Source organism: Trachemys scripta, chromosome 17, assembly GCF_013100865.1.
Source record: "Trachemys scripta elegans isolate TJP31775 chromosome 17, CAS_Tse_1.0, whole genome shotgun sequence".
In the NCBI taxonomy this organism is placed as follows: domain Eukaryota; kingdom Metazoa; phylum Chordata; order Testudines; family Emydidae; genus Trachemys; species Trachemys scripta.
The window spans coordinates 13,911,543-13,934,553 of record NC_048314.1 but is presented as its reverse complement, the minus strand read 5'-3'; the positions used below and the strand labels follow the sequence as shown (position 1 = coordinate 13,934,553).

At 45.1% G+C, this 23,011-nt stretch overlaps 1 protein-coding gene and 1 non-coding gene across 3 annotated transcripts in view; one reads left to right on the top strand and one right to left on the bottom strand.

Moving 5' to 3' along the window:
• Positions 1-1,119: 1,119 nt before the first annotated feature.
• NUP188 (nucleoporin 188) overlaps positions 1,120-23,011 on the bottom strand; it is a 48,232-nt gene continuing 26,340 nt past the window's right edge. Inside the window, exons 25-45 of one of the 2 annotated variants that reach the window (XM_034793715.1) lie at positions 21,832-21,965; positions 21,006-21,112; positions 20,225-20,431; positions 19,173-19,342; positions 17,969-18,038; positions 16,910-16,977; positions 15,279-15,474; positions 14,479-14,556; positions 13,222-13,307; positions 12,556-12,701; positions 11,128-11,309; positions 9,565-9,765; positions 8,755-8,847; positions 8,372-8,530; positions 7,159-7,296; positions 6,547-6,621; positions 5,049-5,258; positions 3,483-3,614; positions 3,226-3,296; positions 2,656-2,785; positions 1,120-1,956 (exon numbers count right to left, since the gene is read on the bottom strand). In XM_034793715.1, coding sequence (XP_034649606.1) covers positions 1,786-1,956; positions 2,656-2,785; positions 3,226-3,296; positions 3,483-3,614; positions 5,049-5,258; positions 6,547-6,621; positions 7,159-7,296; positions 8,372-8,530; positions 8,755-8,847; positions 9,565-9,765; positions 11,128-11,309; positions 12,556-12,701; positions 13,222-13,307; positions 14,479-14,556; positions 15,279-15,474; positions 16,910-16,977; positions 17,969-18,038; positions 19,173-19,342; positions 20,225-20,431; positions 21,006-21,112; positions 21,832-21,965 — 2,824 coding nt within the window. In that variant the 3' untranslated portion in view covers positions 1,120-1,785. The remainder of the gene's footprint in view (positions 1,957-2,655; positions 2,786-3,225; positions 3,297-3,482; positions 3,615-5,048; positions 5,259-6,546; positions 6,622-7,158; positions 7,297-8,371; positions 8,531-8,754; positions 8,848-9,564; positions 9,766-11,127; positions 11,310-12,555; positions 12,702-13,221; positions 13,308-14,478; positions 14,557-15,278; positions 15,475-16,909; positions 16,978-17,968; positions 18,039-19,172; positions 19,343-20,224; positions 20,432-21,005; positions 21,113-21,831; positions 21,966-23,011) is intronic. The other variant, XM_034793716.1, reaches the window with a different exon arrangement.
• LOC117867275 lies at positions 14,023-14,180 on the top strand. Its single transcript, XR_004643341.1, has one exon. It is a non-coding gene; the product is annotated as a U1 spliceosomal RNA (small nuclear RNA).

Genomic DNA, 23,011 nt, shown 5'->3' with positions numbered 1-23,011 from the left:
CACATTTCAGTAACTTCACAAGAACCTACCTCTCTCCATACAGTTCAATGGAGCAAGCTGCTTTGTCTAGGCCTAGCCCTAATTACAGCTAGACTAAAATGAATCATGTTAAACTTCATTTGCCTATGACTTCTACAGCCAGCAGTGGGGGTCCCAGGATGCAGCTACCCACCCCCCCCTTCCTCCCCAGCACTGAAAGGGATTGTGTGTGCACACACACACCCAACCCAAGACTTAGGTATATAGTACAGGGCATGGGCTGTGAATTTTTGTTTACTGCCAGTGACCTGTCCATGGCTTTTATTAAAAGTACCCATGACACTTATGTAGCCTTAGCTATAAGCTACACCATTCATGGTTGCAAATATTGTTAAGTACAGAATCAATCCTCAACTAAGATTTAACAGGACAACATTTAACCATTTTTATTGGGTTTCCCACTTAATGTTGACCAGAACATTTGTCAACACTGCAAGTAGACGCTGTAATTGCAGGACTGTCTAGACTGACCTGAGTTAGCCAGCATTCTGGACAGGACTAGTCCATGCTGTAGCTTCACTGCTGTTACTCAAGCAAGTGGGGTCTGTCTACACATGCTGTAATCACATTTCCTGAGAGCAGTGTACACATAGCTGAAAGAGCAGCTTCCTGTCACTGCTCTCCCAATGCAGTTGTAGGGAGAAGTTGTCTTTTAAAAGGTGCTAATGAAACTAGATTCCTGCTCAGTTGTATTAAACATCCCATACCCTTCTGCAGCAGCCTGGGGTTAAAATGAAAAACATACAGTACACAGCAGTAGCTTCACACACAAGGCTTTTTCTCTACTTCCTAACTTAACCCATCAGGTAGTGTTAGTGGCAGCTAGCACTGATGCTACAGCTCTCTGAACTGCCAAGTGGAGGTGGGTGAGGTAATCTTTTCTGTGACCAGCCTAGGGATGAGGCAAGCTTACACAGCTGCTCTTCACAGCTCTGTTGGTGAAAGAGGCAAGCTTGGCCATTGTCCAATAACAATATTACCTCAGCCACGGAGCGACTCTGCTAGCCTGACACACCCACACCTATGCTGCCTACACCATTGTGAGAAGCTTAAGTCAACAGGCACCACTAGTCCAACTGCTGTTTATAAATGTTTTAATATCAGTATAAATAGGGCACAGTTACAAAAAAATGCAAGATCCGAGCAATGGAATTTTGACTTAAAAACCTTTTGGAGGAGGCTGTCTTCTAGTCTTCAGAAATGTACATATCACGGAAATCAACAGCAGGAGGGACATGGGTGCGCACCTACCCCATTTTACATTGCTCTGCCAAGCCAGCAGCAGTAACTGGCACCCCTTGGATACAAAAATAGCAATAGAAAGCTGGTCTCTGAATTGCTGGCTGCTCCCTCGCCTGTGCCTCACCCGACTCTTACTGATGGGGAGAGGAAGATTGCACCTGGTACTAAGAGCAGAGTTAATGCCCAAAGGAAAATAGTTAAAAACCTGCCTCCTCTCCCCACCCAACTGCTGTGTACAAGCTATAAAAATAAAGGTTTTGACTGGTCGCTCTAGCAGGTGGAGCAGCAGGCAAGGAGCATGCATGGACTGAGCAGTTCTTTGGACAGGGCAGCATTCTTGGACCTTCTTACGTTCACTCTCCTCCTCAGGTACAAGCATTCAACAGGATCTATCTCCCCAGCAGATGTTACAACTCAGTTATGAGCCCAGCCGAGCATGCCGCCTTCTGTTGTGGAAATGAATAGTTCTGGTGCAATCCTGAACGAGCAGCAATAGCACACAACCTATCTCTGCACATGTCTGACAAAGGCTTGTACCAGCTGGATCAAAGGCTCCTGCCCCTCAGGGCCAATCTTGGAGGCAGACTTTCCCTGGGGGGAGGGAAGAACCCCACTGGCTGGAGAAGAGGGGCCGCCCCGGCGAAAGTAACGAGACAGGCTTGAGAGCAGTGTACTCTGAAATGAGAAGCACACAATGAGTTAGCTTCCCCAGGGCAGGAATCCTGGGAGACTGTGACCAAAGGGGGAGGTCTTGAGGCAGTCTACTCTAGACAGCAACTGGCTGCCATTGACCAGTCAAGAACTAATGGTCCTCTGCCTATACTGCATTTATTTTCACTGGATCAGTCACAGCCAAAGGGGCAAACCAAGATGGAAGTAGGCACTGCAGAAGCACATAAATTCCTGTCCCAGTCTCACTGCACCTCCCATTTGAGGCTCGCAATGTGCTTTATGCACCATGATTTAAACCTCTTGATACTTGTGAGGCAGGTCAATATTACCCCTTTATGCCTGGGGAAATAGCATATTTAACCAGCTTGCCCCTGCTCAAAGAGAGTTCTATTATGTGGCAAATCCAGGAACAGTTTGTTATCCAGTTCTGGGTTTTAGTCACATCTGTTCTGCAGATTCTAGGCAGCTCTGTGTATTCAGCCTCCAAAGTAGCACATGGCCTTGACAGCCACGGTAGAAAGGTCTGAATACTTTAATTGCACTAAATCTAATGGGATTCTGTGCACAGCTGTTTCCAGTAGACTGGCCAGGCTATCGCTGAGAAGGGATGGCCTTTGGGCACCACAACAAACAAGTCTACGTGAGCTAAAAGGAGAAAGAGGAATGTAGCACAAGGCAGGAAACCAGCTCCACAATGCTTACCAGCTCGGAGCTGAGTTCCTGCTTCATCCGCTGCTTGTCTCGTGGATGCACCGCTGGGTCCCTCAAATACCGAACAGCCTGGGAGATGAGCAGGTAGAAACAGTTTTCCATTGTAAACATGAGCAAAGACCTGTGCAAGGAACCAGCACAAATTAGCAGGAGCAAGACAGTGCCACTGCACTACAGCAAGGATATTATACTCCAGCACAGACATACCCATGAGCTACTGTCTGCTAACTGGTTACACGCTGGGGCAATAGAAAAGTCACCCTAAAGCACAGGTAAGTTAGGCTAGAGGGGACTGGGTATCGAGTAACCACCTCTTCTCCTGTGCCCACCAACAGCTGAATCAGTATGGGATGATCTTGGACATCAGCCTCCCAAGAGCCCTGGCCTGCTTTCCGGGTTATGTGTTTGGGGGGGAGCAGGGGGAAAGCTGAACTGCTTGACATGGAATTGGAAGGTGGGTAGAAGCTACACTTATACCTACAGCTCACGCTCTGGGTCAGGCGAAGAGCACTAGGCCTCTGCTCCTCAGCCACGAGGAAGGAAAGGAACCCAGAGACTTACTTAAGAGTTTTAGTCTCCTCTTGTGTATTCAGCCCTGCAGCTTGAGCGAAGGGCTCTTTCTTCTTATCCAGCTGGAGGGGGAAGAGGAAAGTTGTATTAGAGCCTGGAGATGCAGAAGGGGAGGGGAGCTCCTGGGTCAGCCCCCACTCCTCCTTAAAACAGCAGCTGAACAGAGCTCAAAACACAGCACAACTGCTATGCCTCTTCTCAGCCCCTTCGGCTTTCACAGACTGAATTAGGAGAACGTGGACTCCTACCTCTCCCAGCATGTTAAGGGCTACGTTGACAGTGGCCAGGAGGGTCCCAAAGGAGGGAGCGACATCTGAATCGAAGGCAGGTGTTGTAAAACTCAGAACAAAGAGAAGGTTGTACTCCGCCAGGTCCAGTGACTGGAGGGAAGAGGAGACAAGAGTGAATCCAAACAGCAGGAACGCGTTGTACCACGACCTAGCTCCTGTACAGCACTTTTCATCTATAGATCTCAAAGCACTTTACAAAGCAGGGTCAGTCTCATCTCCTCCAGTTCACAGCTTGAAAAAGAGGCCTTGTCTACACTACCGCCGTAAATCGACCTAAGTTACGTGAATAACGTAGCTGGAGTCGACGTAACTTAGGTTGACTTACTATGGAGTCTACACCATGCTGCGTCAATGGGAGACGCTCTCCCATCAATTTACCTTAATCTTCTCGTTCCGCTGGAGTACCGAAGTCGACAGGAGAGCGCTCTTTGGTCGATTTAGCAGGTCTTCACTAGATCTGCTAAATCGACCCCCGTTGCATCGTAGACATGGCCAGAGGCACAAAGAAGGAAGTAATTTGCCCAAGGTCACAATAAACCGGAGGCAGAATCAGGAACAGAACCCAGATCTCCTGGGTCCCAGTCCAGTGCTCTATCCTCTAGGTTATGCTGTGTTAGTATGGATCCACACTCTGCTAGCAAAGTGGATGTTGGGAGGACGCCTTTTCATGAAGTGTGAGGCATGTGTAACTGCAAGAGTAGGATGTAAGACTAGTTGGAGCATTAGTCTGCTCTGGTAAATTGGGTGGGATGTGTGTGGGTGTGGCTCTCTCACACACATGGTTGTGCTAAACAATCCCAGTGAAAGCTCTGAAAATATCTGCACCTCCACCTCTCAATCCCCTGATAGGAGAGTGCAGACAGGACTTCCTTTCCGACTGATCCATGTCTGATTCCTTAGGGTTCGTGGACCTTGACCTCCTGCTTTGGGCTCCACCTTTCAAAGAACAGCTGGCAGATACAGACGTTGACAGCCAGGGCCAGCATTTTGTTTGCATTAATGTGAGTGCTAAAGGTTTGGGTGTGGCCACCACCCCTGCTTAAGGTATTAGGGATGAAAAGGGTGTTAAAGGGGCAATAAGAAAAAAGTCTCAACCTCCAGTTTATCCTGCACACTGAGACAAGACAAGTGTCTGAGGAGGGGACATTATCATATCATCTGCATAGCACAGTAGTTTTTCTCCACGCCAAAGAGCTATCTGGCTACTAGGCTCTTTAGAATCAAAAGACTAATGTGGTAAATAGAGGTGCAAACGTCCTCCTGTGTCACTGCCTAAGATGGAAACAACAAACATACATTGATGAATAGCAATAAAATGCTCATTCTGGTTGCCTGAAATCTAGGATGTACCTTGCCATTCAGTTTAGGTGGTCTGGGGTGCAGGTATGGACTCCTGTGTGTTTTAGGGGGAGGGATTAGTCTCCTGTATGAATGGGACCAGCTGTGGCTCCATTGAGACCCACAATATCAGTTACGGTGCTTCAAACTCCCTCCCCCGCAGACACCACTCTCCTGTTCCTGTACCTGATCGAGGAGGATCTGGCAGACGTCGGGGGTGAAGTGGCGTAGGGCAGCTAGAGATTTGCTGAGGATTTTCAAGAGACCATACTGCACTGTACGCAGTGCCTTCTGCTCGGCTGCCTCTGACTCAGGGCTTGGATGCTTGGAGGAGGTCTGGGGGGTGCGTTGCACTCGAGGTGTCACAGCTGATGGGAGGGAGTCACCATTTTTTGTCTGTGGAGAAGGAAGTCAAATGAAGACACACACACACACAATCCCTTGCAGTTTACGGCCAAGCTTTGCAGAAAAACAAGTTACCAGTAACAGGAATCCCTAAAGCAAGATACTCACGCTTTGCCCACTAAGGGCCACGCTGGCAACCTACTAGAAGCCTGAGGTCTATGCTTAGCTTGCATCATAAGGAGCAGCCTTGTCTTCATTGCAAGGGTACAGTGTGCATGTGTGTTGTGACCACGCTCTGGAAAGGGCTTTTCTAATCAAAATGTTGACAGAAAGAACCTGAGCCCCAACACAAGTGGTGCCTGAAGTGCAACACCTTCCCACCCAAAATCCATCTAGGGATACTACAAGAGCCATATTTCACCACCACTTTAAATCAAGCCAAGGACATGAAGTCCTTCCTGTCTCCCCATTCTTAGAAGGCAGAGTTGTACAATAACCACTGGGACACAGTTTCCACCTTGCACAGCTGGTAGTTTGGAAGTAGCTAATAAAAGAGTTCAGGCAGTGGCTACGGTTTCCATGTCAGATACATTCTGCTTAATATGACTGGCCCACAAAACATCCCCTATTTCAGAGTGTCACCGTGTGGGGGAGTCAGGGCCCTGCACCCCCCACTTCCTGCGATTCACCATGACTCTCAGCCAGCCAGCAAAACAGAAGGTTTATTAGACAACAGGAACATAGTCCAAGACAGAGCTTGTAGATACAGACAACAGGACCCCTCAGTCAGGTCTGTCTTGTGGGGCAGGGAGCTTAGACCCCAGCCCAGGGGCTTCCTCCGTTTTCCCCAGCCAGCTCCAAACTGAAACTCTCCAGCCCCTCCTCTGGGCTTTGTCCCTTTCCCAGGCCAGGAGGCCACCTGATCTCTTTGTTTTCCAACACCTTCAGTTGGCACCTTTGCAGGGGAGGGGCCCAGGCCATTGGTTGCCAGAAGACAGGGTGTCCGTCATTCTCATTCATCACATTGGCCCTCTAGGGCTCTGCACCAATCACACCCCCTTATCCCACCACCTAGATACTTAAGAAATGCATAGGGGAAACTGAGGCACCCACACAGTATTCAGAGAAAACATTCCCACTTTGTCACACAGAGCTGTTCTTCCTAGGTTTTGGTTGTGGAGGGGTATAATTAACTAAACCTTGGCTCCTGGACTGGTCTTGGTCAGCAGTTGTCACTGGAAACAGTGACTAGATATTGATCGATCTTTTGCTTGGTTATGGGTGAGAGACCCAGGGCCAGAACTCCCCCCTTCAGTTTTCCCGGGACCCCCATCCTCACCTGCAGGTAGTGCTGAAGCATTTTGCGGCTATGCAGGAGGGAGGTACAAGCCTGGCAGAGGTAACACAAGTTCACCTGAAACAAGAGGGGGGAGAAAAAAAAAAAAAAAAAAAGAGATCCATCCATAGCTGACACTCTCCACAGCTGCAACCTAAACAAGCATCCAAATTCTCCATTACTGAGTCCCCTCACAAGACTAAATTATACTATTATACCCTAACAATTTCAAAATCCAGTCTGAACAGAACCTTTCACCCCAGAGAATGGGCAACAACAACGGCGTTTTCAGATTTTACCAATGTTTTCCTTAAGATCTTGATCCTGAGGTTCCAACCCACATGCACTGAGACAGCCAATCCTCCAAAAGTTGTCACCTCTAAGTCCCAGTCAATTTCTCCCCCTCAACTAAATGTACCTCGCTGTGTGACTGTAAGGTCCAGAAACCCTTCATGATAAAGAGCTGCCTTCCTTTAATGGCCTGTTATGATCCCCATTAAAACAGCTTCAATGAAAGCTATTTACAAGCTCTCTCCCTTAGGCACATTCTCTGTCCTGCTGTGCTGGACAGTGTGTGGGAAAATGTAGGAACCAAAGCATTCCCCTGAGTACTACCTGTATGTCCCTCAAGAGCTGCGGAAGGTGGAAATGCCACTCTTTCATAAAGTTGGAGAGCTGAAGAATGAAGCCAACAGTGTGGTCAGCTTCTTCCAGACAGGCCAGGCTCTGCACTGTCCGTACTGCATTCAGGCACTGGAGACAGAGAAATGACACAGACCATGATGGACAGAGCACAAAAATACTTATCTCCTACATAGAAAGAAGAGCTGAATACACATAAGCTGAAAGCAGTGGGAGAATTACCAGCTCCAATACAGACTGGAGACACCAGTGACATTCTGAACTCATTGAGGTTTACAAGTTAGCCAGTTCCAGTCAGCAGGTGCTCCTGCTCCAAAACAAGAGAGCTATTTGTCGAAGAAGTCTGCTAACACAGAGACAATTCAGCATCTACCTAGGAACAGGGCTATTCAGCAAATTTGTCCTGACAAAGTTCAGCTGTTACAGGGATTTAAATATTAGATCAGGGGTAAGCAACCTGCGGCACGCGAGCTGATTTTCAGTGGCACGCACACTGCCCGGGTCCTGGCCACCGGTCCGGGGGGCTCTGCGTTTTATTTAATTTTAAACGAAGCTTCTTAAACATTTTAAAAACCTTATTTACTTTACATACAACAATAGTTTAATTCTAAATTATAGACTTATAGAAAAAGACTTTCTAAAAACATTAAAATGTATTACGTGAAACCTTAAATTAGAGTGATTAAATGAAGACTCGGCGCACCACTTCTGAAAGGTTGCCGACCCCTGTATTAGATATTGGAGCTGCCCACCTAAGTGGACACTGAGTCTTGACTGCAGCATTTTCATTACCTGATGGAGTCCGAGCGAGGTCACCTCTAAGAACAGTTTTCAGTTTCTCCTTTTCCAACCAGATGGTTACAGTCTTTAGGCTCTCACCCAGCACCCACAACTGTTATTGCGTTGAGTGAGTGCATGAAACAGCTGTAGCAGAATTAGGACCCCCAAGAGTAAGAGTGATGGATGAGTGCTAACAACTCAGGATCTAATAGCTACCAAGACATGTATCCATCACCTGTCTGACCCCTTTGCTTGTGAATCCCTTTCCCCGCCTCTTCACCTATTTTTTGAAGAATGTAAGCTATTTGAGGGAGGGACTGTGTCTTCTGTATCTAGCTGCGCACATTCTGGCTGCTACGGTTACATACATGACAACTGAGCTATTACGGGGAAGGGGTGGACATACCTGAAGAATCCTCTCCTGATGGACACCCACAAAGTCCAGTGCCTCCGTCAGGAAGTTGTACCTTAGTGTCTTAAGAAGGCGCTCCATCAATGATATGGAGAGACGATAGACCCCAGGCCAGGATGGGGCATCCAGAGACTTCCGAGATGAAGCAGGTGTCTGAACAGACCAGCCACAACAACAAGACACATGGTTTATTTGTTTTTCTGCCCTCTCAAATACACCCCACACTTCTCACAATGGCATCAGAGTTCTCCAGGGCACATGTGACAGTGCTCGTCTCTTCTATTCCCATGACTGCTCTAGTACAGAGTCAGCAGAGAGTGAGCAGGACAGGTTTCCCAATGCGTTTCAAATCCACATCAAGAGGAAGCAGCACTCACCTGAACTGTTCCATTAGTGCTGAGCTGGTATACGCTCAAGAGGGACAAACAGATGCTCTGTGTGACACCAGCACTAGCCACAGCTGCTGCACCCTGCACAACACGGAAAAGTCACTGGCAGAGGTACCACCATTGTCTCTGAGCTGGGGGAGATGCCCCTAGCACTTCTGTTTTCTACACATCCACCCTTCTCTTTCAGACACTTCTTCCCTGCAGCCCAGAAACCTGAATTCCATCACCCCAGACAGTGCTACTTTTTTTTCATTAAAATGAAAAACAACATCTCCCTCCCCCGACATGGCTGTGTGATGAACACACCTCCTCATCTGCTGGTACCCTGTGTGTCCCCTCTGTCTTTGACTGAAAGTTCCTGTAAGAAAAGAACCTTACATACTCCTCCCCCTGTACAGTGCTGAGGTCTCAATAAAGTATTGCTTTATATTACGGCTACAGGGAGAGCAGATTCTTGCATTTCAGAGCTGTCTTAGCTGTCCTGGCTACATTTGGATGGGGCGGGGGGTGTTTGCAGGGAAAGCCCTTGCTTTGAATTATAGGTTGACACTAGGGCAGGATTGGTTCTGTTCTTCCAGCACAGACATTCCATTATCCAGAAAAGCAAGGAAAGGAAATACTAAGCAGTTCTTTGTACAAGACCTATAACCAACTCCTCCCCCTTGGCAGGGCTTTAATGGCGCCACTGCTCAGCTGTGCAGTTTGATGCTGCCAACACACAGTGCAGTGAGATGAACTGCATTTTAAATATAGAGCCAACAATCCAGCCAGAAGCTCTCATCTGTGTCTCTCTCTCACCTGTTGCGTCCTGGCTAAGGTAAGCAGTAGATGCAATGAGGCTTCTGTGAAGTGAAGGTTTTGTTTAACTCTCAGGCTGATCTCTAGGGCAGTGAAGATAGTAGGCAGCATAGGGACCTTCCTGGTAACCTGCAGCCAGTAATCTCCATCTTCATCTACTTCACAGAGTTCCTTTGCCAGATGCAGCCCTAGAACACACACCTGCAGCACCAGGGAAGGAGGGAGAAAGGGACATGAGAGATCCCAGAGTGCGGGATAGGGAGGAAAGACAGACATTAAAAGGCTGTCCAAAAACAAATGGGTAGATGGGATATAAATTGTAACTGTTTTCACATACATGAATTATGACATCAGTAAACACTATGTACACTTACTGGGCTGCATAGTAGCAAAATTCCTTAACACAGATTTCGGAGAGAAGCAGTAACAATCCATTTCCTGCAGTAAGGTACTCAGAGGAGTCCTGACACCACCAGACTCACAGCTACAATAGTCCTTCACAGTCAGGACCAACCCACAGTCTCTTTAGAGGTAATGGGTCACAAAGGAGCGAAGTGTGAAACATACACAGAGGCCACTGAAGACTTTCGCACATTTGAGCTCACAATTTCAAGGGTTCACTCTTCCCCCTTTGAGGTGGGAGTATCCTAACTGCTCGTATAACAACCACCACATTGCTCTTATAAAACCTTTCATGATCCTTCCCAAGCAAATTTTAAGTATTAATAGTCTCAGTGCCCTGGGAGGTAGTAAACATAATACTAATTTTACAGAGAGGTTAAATAACTCAGGCTAGGTTACAGAGCTTGTCAATAGCAGAGATGGTACCCAGGCGTCCTGACCTCAAGTCCCCAGCTCCAACAAAGAGACCACAGTCCTCCTTGGTACCCACTTACTTTAGTCTATAGGGCAGTTCAGACCTATCTGCTACTTGGCAAATGTACATTCAGCATACAGGACGGACACAATCAGACTTCCAGACTTGCTCTCCTGGGGTTGTCATCTCAGGAGGTATATATATTGCCGCTAGTAACTGACCTGCTTGATGTATAGGAGACGCAAGGTGCTGGAGGCAAGGTCTTTGACTTGCATCATAGAGAAACAAGCCAGCCATGTACACTGTCAGCAGACACATGGTAGGGAATATTTTTAGACACCTCCGTAGATACCAGAGAAATCAGAGGGTGTTAACTAAATATTTTGGAAGAGACGCCTGCTAAGAACAGGCTCGTGTGTTTTCAGGAACCTCGTGTTAAAATTCAAACAGCCTTGCACACAAGAAGGAGCAGATTTCTGAAGAGCACCTTCCCAGAACTTTTAGTATAGCAAGAGAAGCATGTCTCAATAAACTATCCCCTATGTCTGGGCATAAGCACAGGGGCTCTGCCACCAGGAAGCAACTAACCCTGCAAATCCTATCTGGCAAAATAAGGCATCAAGACACTCCATTTTCTACCTAGTGATATGATGCAGATGGGGCATTTTATGGTGCAGCAGACACAGCTAGTAACTTTGTTTACAGAACGAGAACATGGCTGCAGAGCGGGCGAATGATTCCTTTACCCCATCTCGCTGGTCCTTGTGTTTACCCCGGCAGGCATCATCTGTTTCCATGCTGTCCTTGTCATCTGCAGAGTCTCCAGACGTGAGGCTGTGTCGTGTCTGATCAAAGAGCACAATTACTTCATCTTGGAGGGTCTCGCACACGCTCATCACCAGCTGGGAGTACTGAGGGATCTCGCTCACTATGGCACACACACACACACACACAGAGCACACAATGGATTAACTCAGCATCTTCGCTCTTCTATTTTCAGAATAACTACTGCACTGCTGGGGCCTCCACCTCTCAGAGGCAGAACTTATTCGCTTTGCATTTCATTATTCTACAGATATCTATTTATAACCTACACAAGACTGTGAGGAACTCCAGAGGGACCTAACAAAGCCAGCCGAATGAGCCAAGAGCTTAGGAGGACTCAAAAAGGGATTAGACATTCATCTGGATAATGACAATATGTACAATCATAATAAACAGGATCTCTTGGGGGGGGGGGAGGAAATGACTACAAACCTCTTATGCTTCAGAGCATAAACCAGCCATTAGCAGGGGCAGTTATTCTATAATTATCCATTACAGGGTTTTTTGCACTTTTCTCTGAAGCACTGGTCCTGGCCATTGTCAGAGACAGGATACTGGACTTGAAGGACCATGGATGTGGTCTAGTCCAGCAATTCCTACATTTCTCTCATTCGACAAACACCCAGCTCATGTTTGAGACCCCTTAAAATATTCAATTCCCATCATATACATAGTCCAACTTTATGAACTGCACCACCCTTCCCTATCATTATAGCTGACAATAACCCATCGGCGGGCACAATTCAATTAATGGAGATATCCCATCTCCTAGAACTGGAAGGGACCTTGAAAGGTCATCGAGTCCAGCCCCCTGCCTTCACTAGCAGGACCAAGTACTGATTTTGCCCCAGATCCCCAAGTGGCCCCCTCGAGGATTGAACTCACAACCCTGGGTTTAGCAGGCCAATGCTCAAACCACTGAGCTATCCCTTCCCCACAAGTGCTAATACAACTAAAATTAAGCCCTCTCGTGTTCAACCTAAATTCTTCTCAAAAAGTGCATGGGGACAGGCCTTGCAGCATTCAGATCGTGGGGACGAGGGCCATATAAAAAGATTAAGCGATAAAACTGTAAGCTCTTTGGAGCAGGGAGTGCCTTTGACTCTGTGCTGTACAGCGCCAAGCAAAACAGGACTTGGATGCTGACTGGGGCCTCTGGGAGCTACCATAATACAAATAATAAACAAGATAAATTAAACAGAAAAATCCCACTGGCTACCAACTACAGTCACTGTCCTGCACTGGCAGCCAACAATGTGTGCATTCCTGACTCGAAAATGTTTGACTGGGATACAAGTGTTTCCAGTGGTGGCAGCTCTGATCTTCATAACTCTGCCAGGCCCTCTCACCTTTCATCTCCTTCATCTGCAGAACAGTGATGAGAGCAGAGAACACCTTGGCCTTGGTCTTCTCCATCATCTGCTGATCTGCCTGCAGCACTCCCTCCAGAATCTGCGTCAAGGAGTTTATGATTTTATCCACAGAACCCAACTCGCTGACAACAAAAAAGGGAGAGCTCGTCAGATGAGACAAGATTCCCCACTTATCATCTTGGCTGTGACTGATCTGTGCAAATCACGTCTAGGGGATGTGTGTGTAGGGGCACAGATACAGTTTGTTTAATTTAAGTCACCAGTAGGGTCTCATCATGGATATTTCAGAAATGTGTGGCGAAAATACAATGAGATTGCAGGCTCATTATAATTTAAGTTTCCTTGTCCCACTTCTCCCCAGTGAAAGTAAACACACAAAAGCATAAAATCACTATTTAACAATAAAGTTCAGCAGCAGCACCCATCATCAATTCCACCCTCACTGTGAATCCCGCGATCGCACAGTCCCCAAAGCCATGGCCTGGCAAGATAAAGAGTATTGTGCAACAATAAGGTATTGCTTTATTTCCCAGATCACCATGACAATTCAGTCTATACAGCAACTCAAACATCTTCCAAGTTCTTACATTCATCAGTGACTATTAGCTTACTTATGAAGAGTTATGCAAATAGCGCACCTACCTCTTCCACTGTCTCAGCAGGATCAGCAGAAGGGTGCATAGCATGGACCCCAGCTGCAGGCACAACACCGACATGGGGACCAGCAGCTAAGGAGAGATGGCCCAAAAGTTACAGTTGCAACATTCACAGATGAGAAAGATGAAGAGGCTCCACACAGACACTGAGAGCACTAAGAGCTTCCCCATCCCTCCCCTGCCCAGCTGCTATACTCCAAGCAGATTTGTGTACAGAGCAGGTAGTCAACAGAGTATGCGGAGAAACAGCCATGTTGTAGCTAAAGAGGTTTATGGTACTATCGATTATAAAAAGATGATGCGACTCAACATGTCCTTCCACAGAGCTATGGGAGCAGAGATCCATCCCCACGACTGATAAGAAAAGCGTGTGGAGTCCTGGATATTAACAGCACATTTTAAGTGCTAGCCCATTGGTCAACAGAACTTAACTCTCAGCAGTGAGGTTACTATGTTCCAAGGATCCATTGCAAGATCCTGTTTATAAAATTCTACATCTGAACTTGCAACCTACGTGGAATGGAAAGTGTGGCACACTTGTTTTTTATTGGCGTAAAGCCATGCACCACAGTTCCCTCTTGCTATCTCAAGAGGAAAGAGAGGAAATTATCCCCAGGTGAAACATCCACCTAAAAGAAACATCTATTATAGGCATCATCAGCCGGTGCAGAAACAGTGCAGCAAACTGAAGATCTAACAGGCAATCGACCTTGCCTTCAATAGCAAGCGACACTGCAGGTAGCTGGAATGAGTACACAGGGTCCAGCCAATGACCATGCCTGCCTTTCAACAGCTGGCAGGGGAGATACCATGATCACAAAGGTGGTTTTCCCAGGATGAGGCTCATCCATTGCACTGCGGGTGTGCTGACCCCTGCGATTTCCCCGAATGCGGGAAACTCGACTGCATAATTTGTGGTAGTGGGGGACTGCGTTTGTGCTCAAAAAAAAAAAAAAAAAAAAAAAACACCCAGCTGGCAACGCTGCAGGATCACTAGATAGCACTAATTGCAGTGTCACCTGCTGGCCAAGAAAATCAAATACAATTTGGAGAATAACGACTTATGGAGAGCAAAGTAATTCTGAGAGAGACCTTTTTGTTTCTGTCTAATCTCACAGAATCAGGGAAAATCTGAACCACAAATAGATACAAGACTAGAGCTCCACAAAGGAGGTGGACAATTGTGCTCCCATTCTTGAAACAGATTCCTTGAAGAGCTACAAATTGAAATGCAAACACTTACTAAAGCTTTGGTCCCACTTAGCACCTCCAGAAACAGTTGCTGCCGGACTGCAGATTCAGTCAGATGCATTATATCTGCCTAGAGACAGATCAGAGATAAAGAGAGAGCTCAGACTAATTATACAGGATAGTGAAAGTTACATCAACAAAACACACACCCTCATCTTTCCAATCCAACATCAACCCCCCCCCCCTTTTTTTTGTATTTGTTATTAATTTACAAGGTGGCATAGGCTTTTGCATCTGCTGGATGATTCAAATTATAGAGAAAAATTAAGAATTACTAGTTAGAAAAGCAAGGGGCAAAAAATTAACACTGAGTGACAGGTAATTGGGGACAGGGTATACACTGGGCATCTTCACCACACTTTACTATAAAGACAATGAGGAGTCCTTGTGGCACCTTAGAGACTAACAAATTTATTTGGGCATAAGCTTTCGTGAGCTAGAACCCACTTCATCAGATGCATGGAGTGGAAAATGCAGTAGAAAATAATTACCTATTACGTCTCTCTGGGTATAGACAGTGTTATTGGCTTTCTTTACACTTATTATAGAAATGATGCAACATCCCCTCACTCCCATGCCACACACATACAGTATGCTAGTTTTGATCACTTGGCAAAACAAAATTCACTGAGGTAATTCTGCTGTACGGTATTGGTGTCCATTCGGATTGTGAGTAAACATACAAGATAATGGAAACAAAAGGCAACAGCCTGATCCCTTACTGCGCCACATGTGGCCTGAATAACAGGGCCCGTATCTATTCAAATCATTATTAGTCAAGATGGCTCTTACGTGACTGGTGGAGATAATCAGCAGCATTCGCCAGGCCGAGATCAGCATCTGATACTCCGTCAAGGAGGTGCAGCTGCTACCCTCTGTCTTTGCCATATGCAATACCAATGACTTCACATATCCTGACCAGTAAGCAAAGCGCTTTTCTGTGGAGAACTTCTTCAGGGTGTCTTTCAGGGACTGGTCCAGTGAGCCCCTGACAAAGACAAGAAGAGAAATCAGATAATTCATTTATTCTTTGATCAGAGAAGACGCTCCTCCAAAGATTCAAATTGGAAAGTTATGGGCACAGCTTGTGGGGCAAGACTGTCCCACACATTAGAGTGAATTCAGAAGGGGACCCGAATTATTGCATCAAATGGTATGGAAAAAGAGTGACCTCTGGAGAGAACCAACTCATCTTTTTAAACATGTGATTTTTATTTATTCCTAACTTTTCGGAACAGTAGTTACATTCAGGAAAGTGAGTATGTAAGAGAGTCACATTCTTACTCAGAAAATCAGCTCCCTGTCTGTGTATTCTGCTGACTTTAGGGATAAAAGTAAGTTACTGCTTCCCATTAGCACTGCAGAACAGCGCAGGTCTCGGAGAAGAAGCTGGAATCCATTCTGGATCATGTTTCAGACTTAATTTTAAATCTTACTGAGAATTTTATTTCTGGTGGGACAGAGAGAGAGAGAACACACTTCTGGACTTCTAAACCTCAGGATATGTTTTGCAAGTCTGGGAACTAGAAAATCATCCATTCATTTGTAAACTGAGGAAGTTTGATTTAGAAGTCAGAGACACAAACTTGAACCCCCTCAGTGTTATTTTACAGAGTTGATACACACTTGAAACAAAACTAAGCTTATCAAAGGAAATATGTTTAATAGAGACTATTCTATGTAGTATTACCTCAATACCATAAAATACCATATCTGGCAATGCTAGACCAACAGAAGAATGTCCTTGCCCCACCCTCCAAAAAGACACACCTAACATTACAAGAAGCTAAAGTAGTAAATTAATGTCATGCCATAATTACAGATATTAAAATGGTGAAACTTTTTTTATAAAACACGATTACCCCACTCTATCCAAAGAATCCTACTGAAGCAAAGTAAAATTTTCTGGCATAATCATGGACACAAACTTAATACTATGCACTGCTACAGAGTTGGAGAAAAGCTAGATTGTCCTAATTTTAGTCCTAGCATCCAGTGTGTGATGGGAACATTTCACTGTATTACATGTGGCTAGCATAATCCCATAATGAGCTTACAAATATTTAAAGTCTCATTATTCCAGGACAGATATTCCTCATTTGAGATCCATACCCAGAATGTCACATTTACAGGTCACAGAAACTCTTCTCATGACATCTATTTCTCTAATAGATGGCTGCATGAAATTCAAATCAAATGAGGCAGGCTTGGGCTCTTCTCTTCTGAGCCCCAGCGGCCACAGGTAAACTACTGACTGTCCCTCCAGCATTTCCATAGAACTGTTAGCTTCAACTTGCCTCTCCCTCAAACATGGATAATCTCTTAGTATGTACTCCACACACAGGGCAGGACTTTGCCCTCACTTTCAGGTGCCCCAAGCATCATTGAAAACTCTAGAGCAGGACAGATTGTCAATGACTCACTTGACCACATAGTAGATCTCCAGGCAGATGATTTTCATGATTAAGGCACAAGTGTCCAAGACACTGAGCTACAAAGAGGGAATAAAAGCAGAGCATAAGCAAGTTATCTGTTGCTCCAGGTCAGATCTGGCAGCACTGTGTCCCAAGCTCTGTCCTACAAAGAGAGTTGAGGATCATAGTCTAAAAAGTCCAGGGCACCCACACTGTCAATCAAGCCCCCTTGTGCTATTCAAGTGGCCCCAGTTTTCCTGTTACCCTTGGATTCCTGAGCATTATGCCAACAGGGCCTAGGGAGTAGCACAAAGGCAACCCTCTGGGCCTCCCTGGGGCTGACAGGGATGGAAGCAAGACTTGTGCCTGCTCATCACCTAGAGGCAGAGTGAATGGTACTATACTTTCCTGTGAGAACTGTCCCACCCATGAGAGTGCCACAGCCATCTTCTCTAGTTAGGGCGGGAGTAAGGATCAAATGGCCTTATGTAGAGCAGCTGCCTTAGTAGACAGTGCTCATCTACTCTGCCAACAAGGGAAGAGCACCATATTCAAATCTGTATGACAGCTGGATGGAGGGGGCTTAGGATTTTCACAGGGAAGACAGAAGTTTTCAAAGCAGAAGAATGGCAAAATCCTTAGGAGCCCAAATCAGTCTGAGGTAGGCCCAGTAAGGAGGAGAGATTGTTCAGATGTCTGGGAACAGGAGTAAACTATCCTGTACACGTATGTATATAAACACACACACACACACACACACAATTGCACATCTAGTGAACTAGTTCTTTACAAACATTAAGGAGGTAAGCCTCATCGTCCCTGTTAGGTAGAGGTTCTCTCTGTTTTACAGATGGTGAAACAGAGGCAGTGAGAGTTGAGGAGACTAATCCAAAATTACACAGCTAATCCGTGCAAGCGTTGGAAATAAAACCCACTCTCAGAACTCCTCCTTGTGCTTTACCCAACCATATTTCCTCTGAGATGGCAACAAGCAAAAGGAAGGAAGTTGCACGCACCACTCACTTCTCAGAAAAACACAGCTATTTTCAGTCCTTATTAACAACTCACCTCTGATGTTTCTGAGGGGGGAGAAAGGGTCCCAAAGAGGGGGTTGGTTAAGTTTTCCCAAAACTTTGGCCTAAAAACACACACAAAATACTGTAAGTTACCATACTTCTCCTATTGCTCTCAACCTTTCCAGACTACTGTACCCCTTTTAGGGCTCTGATTTGCCTTGCGTACCCCCAAGTTACACTTCACTTAGAAATTACTTGCTTACAAAATCAGACATAAAAATACAAAAAAGTGTCACAACACACTATTACTGAAAAATTGCTTATTTTCTCATTTTTACCATATAATTATAAAATAAATCAATTGGAATATAAATATTATACTTCCATTTCAGTGCATAGTACATAGAGCAGTATAAACAAATCACTGGCTGTAGGAAATTTTAGTTCGCATTGACTGTGCTAGTACTTTTTATGTAGCCTGTTGTAAAAGTAGGCAAATATCTAGATGAGTTGATGTATCCCCGGGAAAACCTCTACGTACCCTGGGTGAGCGCCACGGACCTAAACAGCACACCCGACAAGAACAGCCTGATCCGGCCAGCCTTTCACTGCAAACTCCACTGTCTGAGATATTTCACACACCATACCTGTAGTAACACTACTCACCTGGCAGTGCAGAGCACACTGAAAGAGGAGGGTTACTTCAACAGAATTGTGCATATGTGCTTCACAACAGAAAGTTTAATTTTTCCCTAACATAAACGTCCCTAACTACTGAAATTTTCCCCAATATTTTGCATGCAAAGCAGGTTACCAGAAGACTGGAGGAAGAGATCTAACCAGTTATTAGCTGAGAAGCCTCTGAGTCTGACCACCAAGTATCTAAGTTACAATTAAAAGGCATCCTCCAACCGGTCAGAACTGGTGGGATATGTTCTTTTCTATTCACTGAAATAGAGTTTAAAACAGCCCATTCTCAATCAGCCTGTGAATGGTACTAGGCCCAATGATAGTCAACATTTTCATCAATGAACTGGAAATAAATATGAAATCACTGCTGATAAAATTTGCCAATGAGACAAAGTTTGGCGGTATAGTAAATGCTGAGGACAGGGCAGTCACACAGAGTGATTTGGAAAGCTTGGTAAACTGAGCCCATTCAAACAAAATATATTTTGAAAACAGCCAGAGTTATACATCTAGAAACAAGGAATACAGGCCACATCTAAAGACAGCATAGAAAAGCAATGACTCACTTGGTCCTCAGGACCAGCATGGCACTATCCCGACGGTCCTGCCACAGAGCATGAAGGAATGCAATGGCAGCCCGGTGCAAGAGGGGAGGGCACCAGTATCTTTCCTGCTGTTTGGAGTCTATCAGTTCCAAGACCACTTGGAGGCAACTCCATTCCCCTAAGCTGAATTCCTAAAGCAAGAGGGAGAAAATGAGAGACATCTACATCCAACCACTTCCTGTTTCAGTATGCTATTTAATTCCATCTACAAAATACACAGGGAAGTAAAGCTTGAGCACATGGTATAGGTGTGTATTTCATATACACATACATTTAATATAGAACACTTATGAGGAATATCTAAAAAGACAGTAAAAAGCGGAATAAATTATTTGTATAAGTCAGATTACTTCAAGGGGCAGGAAAAAAGTTTTATACTTCTGTGTATTTTGCAGGTGCAGTGAAATAGCATACTGAAACAGGAGGTGCTTGCATAGTGGTTGGAGAACACAGGAAGATTTCTCTTTGGTCAAAGGGAACCTTGTTGCCAATTGATCAGAAGGTTCTCGTCCCAGAATCAGGCTACACAGCATTAAAACCAATGTTCAATATCTTGTCAGGCGCCTCGGGGTGTATGACAAAGACACTCATACTGAGGATAAAGAAAATCCTTAGAGATCTTTACTAAGGGTATGTCTACACCCAGCCGCTAGTTCGGCGGCTGGCAATCGAAGTTCTGGGTTCGACTTATCGCGTCTTGTCTGGACGCGATAAGTCGAACCCGGAAGTGCTCGCCGTCGACTGCGGTACTCCAGCTAGACGAGAGGAGTACCGCGGAGTCGACGGGGGAGCCTGCCTGCCGCGTGTGGACCGAGGTAAGATCGAACTAAGGTACTTCGAACTTCGGCTACGTTATTCACGTAGCTGAAGTTGCGTACCTTAGTTCGATTTGGGGGGTGAGTGTAGACCAAGCCTAAAATAAGGAACAAAGCCAGGAAAGCTCCAAGCCATATGTAAAGATAGGAATATCCTGTTACTCCAGTAAATCCTTATGTAGACGCTTGGTGTTTTACCTTTGACCCATCACTCCCATCTTTCACTTCCAGGTTCAGGAACAGCTCAATGAGCCCAGGCTGTGTCTCTACAGCAACAGTGAGGAACTCCAGGATCATGACTTTAATGCGCATGTCCTCAATCTTACTCTGCAGGCGGGTCAAAAAGGCATCACGAATGGCAGCAGCATCACTCCCAAGGCAGGCGTAAACAGACATTGGAGCCACCTGCAAAAGGGAAGAAACACGCTAAAAAATGTAGATAAACGCTATGATGCTTCCTCTCAAAATATAAATGGGGCTTGTGATATTTGTTTTAAACTGAAATTCCAGAAAATTCTCAGCCTGGAGCGCAGGGACGTGGGAGAGGAGAAATCAAGAAATAATTTTGATTTTAATGGAACATGTAGAAAATTGCCAAATCGTTCTGAGTTTTGGTTGCCTCTTTAGGAATTATGCTCCATTCCTCATCTATTTCACAAGGAAAGGGACAAAACTGAAGAAGACAGACAGACAGCTAGATAAATTTGGGTTGAGACATGTTAAAATTAATACCCCTGAAATTGCACCATTTAAATGCCTAAATAAAACCCAGAGGAGCTTTCAGATTTTAACAATCAAAAAGTGTTAGTCTAATAGGTAAAGAATAAGTCTTAATATATGTTCCTTTTTGACAAGGTTGGAAATCTCAAAGCAAGGACATTCACAGGTTGTATCTTGGAGGGTCACTGGAGACAGTTTAAGTGGTAGAATCAACAAAAAGGGAAAGCATGGGAAAGCACTTGTGAGAAACTAGTTTTACCGTAGCGAGTCGTTTGAGCAGCTGGATGGCAAGGCGTGGCAGTGCTGGGTCGTGTTTGTGGTAGATATATTTGGCTAAGACAGCAATCAGATTGTTCCCATGAGCACCTGGTGAGAACACAATTAAATCACAGGCGAGAAGCTGAAATAGTCTCCTATGAGGGCTCTTCGAGACAGACTATTCAGCAAGTATTTAGTAGGCAGTCATACTACTCTATACCAGAGTGGAAAGGGGAATGAGAGGGAATGAATTCAGCTTTCCAAGAGGACAACGGATGGGTCTAGCCGTAGGTACTACTGGCAGCTGCTTTACCATCCTGTTCAGCACTGTCTCATGTTGGAAAGCAGTAAACAAAACAAGTGAAAATAACAGTAGGTGGCTATTTGAAAGCAGTCCTGGTGAGTCAACAATGAGAATATAGTTCAAAGCTTCCACACTGCTCCCAGAGCTGCAAAGAACCAGAAGCATTAGTGCCACCAAGATCCTAGTGGGTGAAGAGCAAGAGAAAAACAATTCTGCTACCCTCCCAAAAGTGGGCCCAGTGTCACATACTCAGAGTCACTGTATAAGAGGCTTCCATAAAGGTTATAATGCAAGGGGAAAGCTTGTTAGCCTAGTCCACATTATTGGGAATTTACTAAATGTCCATTGGCTAATCCCTTGGAGAAGGAGAATGCCCTTTGGCGCTCTCCCATCACTGGTATGCTGGATGAGAACTGCACTGTTCAGAGAAGTCATGCCTCAATCCAATGTTAGCAAGTTACACATTATCTGTGTGCAAGGGACAGACACTACTGCCTGGGCTGTCCAACAAAGAGGTACATACCATGCTGAGTAAGTGCCTGTTCTAGTGGGGATACCACACTAGAAGGGGATTTCAACCGGATGACGTTATTGGTGACCGAGAACGCCAGCTTTACTGTCTGGATCAGCAGCTGGCCCTGGCCCAGTGACTCATCGCTGTGTTGTCAAACAGAAACCAAAAGGAACGCATTAAAATCAACTCAAATGATGCTCATTAGCTGTACAGTATTCAAATAGCAAATTCAGTATTCTGTGGTCCTATCAAGCAAGAGCAAAGGTTGTAAGAGAACTCTATTCATTCTCACTTATCATGCAAGTATAGCAATATAATGCAAAAAAACTACTGCATAACTAATCTTGAGTTTATAATAGTAGCACAAGGGTCTGAGTGTGTTTCTATTCTCAAGCCTTGTCTTTGGGGTGCGTAACTGTTCTGTGATTTTCCTTCTTCCCTAGGTTGGAGTTAAATTGGCTCATAAGTTTTTAAGTTCGAGAACTGCAAAAAGCAGTTTTCAGACAGACCCAATAACCCCAAAAAATTGTAATTTTTTTTTTTAAACTCTTGTATCGTCCATTATTGCCAAGGAGTAGGGGGAGGAAGATTAAAACCAACAAAAAATAAGCTAAAAACTTAATTACCAGACAAAAAAAAGTTGTTGAAATACAGTTAAGTTTGAGACATAATTCACTTAAACATTAGAAAGCAAAGACATCTGAAGTTAAGATTCCTCCACCCACGGTAACTCTTTCCCCATATCTTGCTCACCCTCCCATGAGAGTTTCACCTGCTTCTGCATGGAACATAAACCCACCCTTTAGAGTACATATATTGTTCAATGAATACCATATGGGAAATACTTTCTTTTGGCAATGTACCACGGGTCATAGATCTCTCCATTCTATGCATCCGAAGAAGTGGGATGTAGCCCACGAAAGCTTATGCTCAAATAAATTTGTTAGTCTCTAAGGTGCCACAAGTACTCCTGTTCTTTTTGCAGATACAGAGTAACACGGCTGCTACTCTGAAATCTGCAGAAGGTGTAACTGTTTAGAGGCATCTCTCTTTTCAGTGTGTTAGGTGGTCTACAGTCTGATAGTAGATCAGAAGGTGATGTGTACGTGGAAAGACATAAGATACTGTAGTCTATTCTTTAATGGGGAGAGGTCTCACTTCCATGTGTTAGCTGTTTAGCATTTCATAG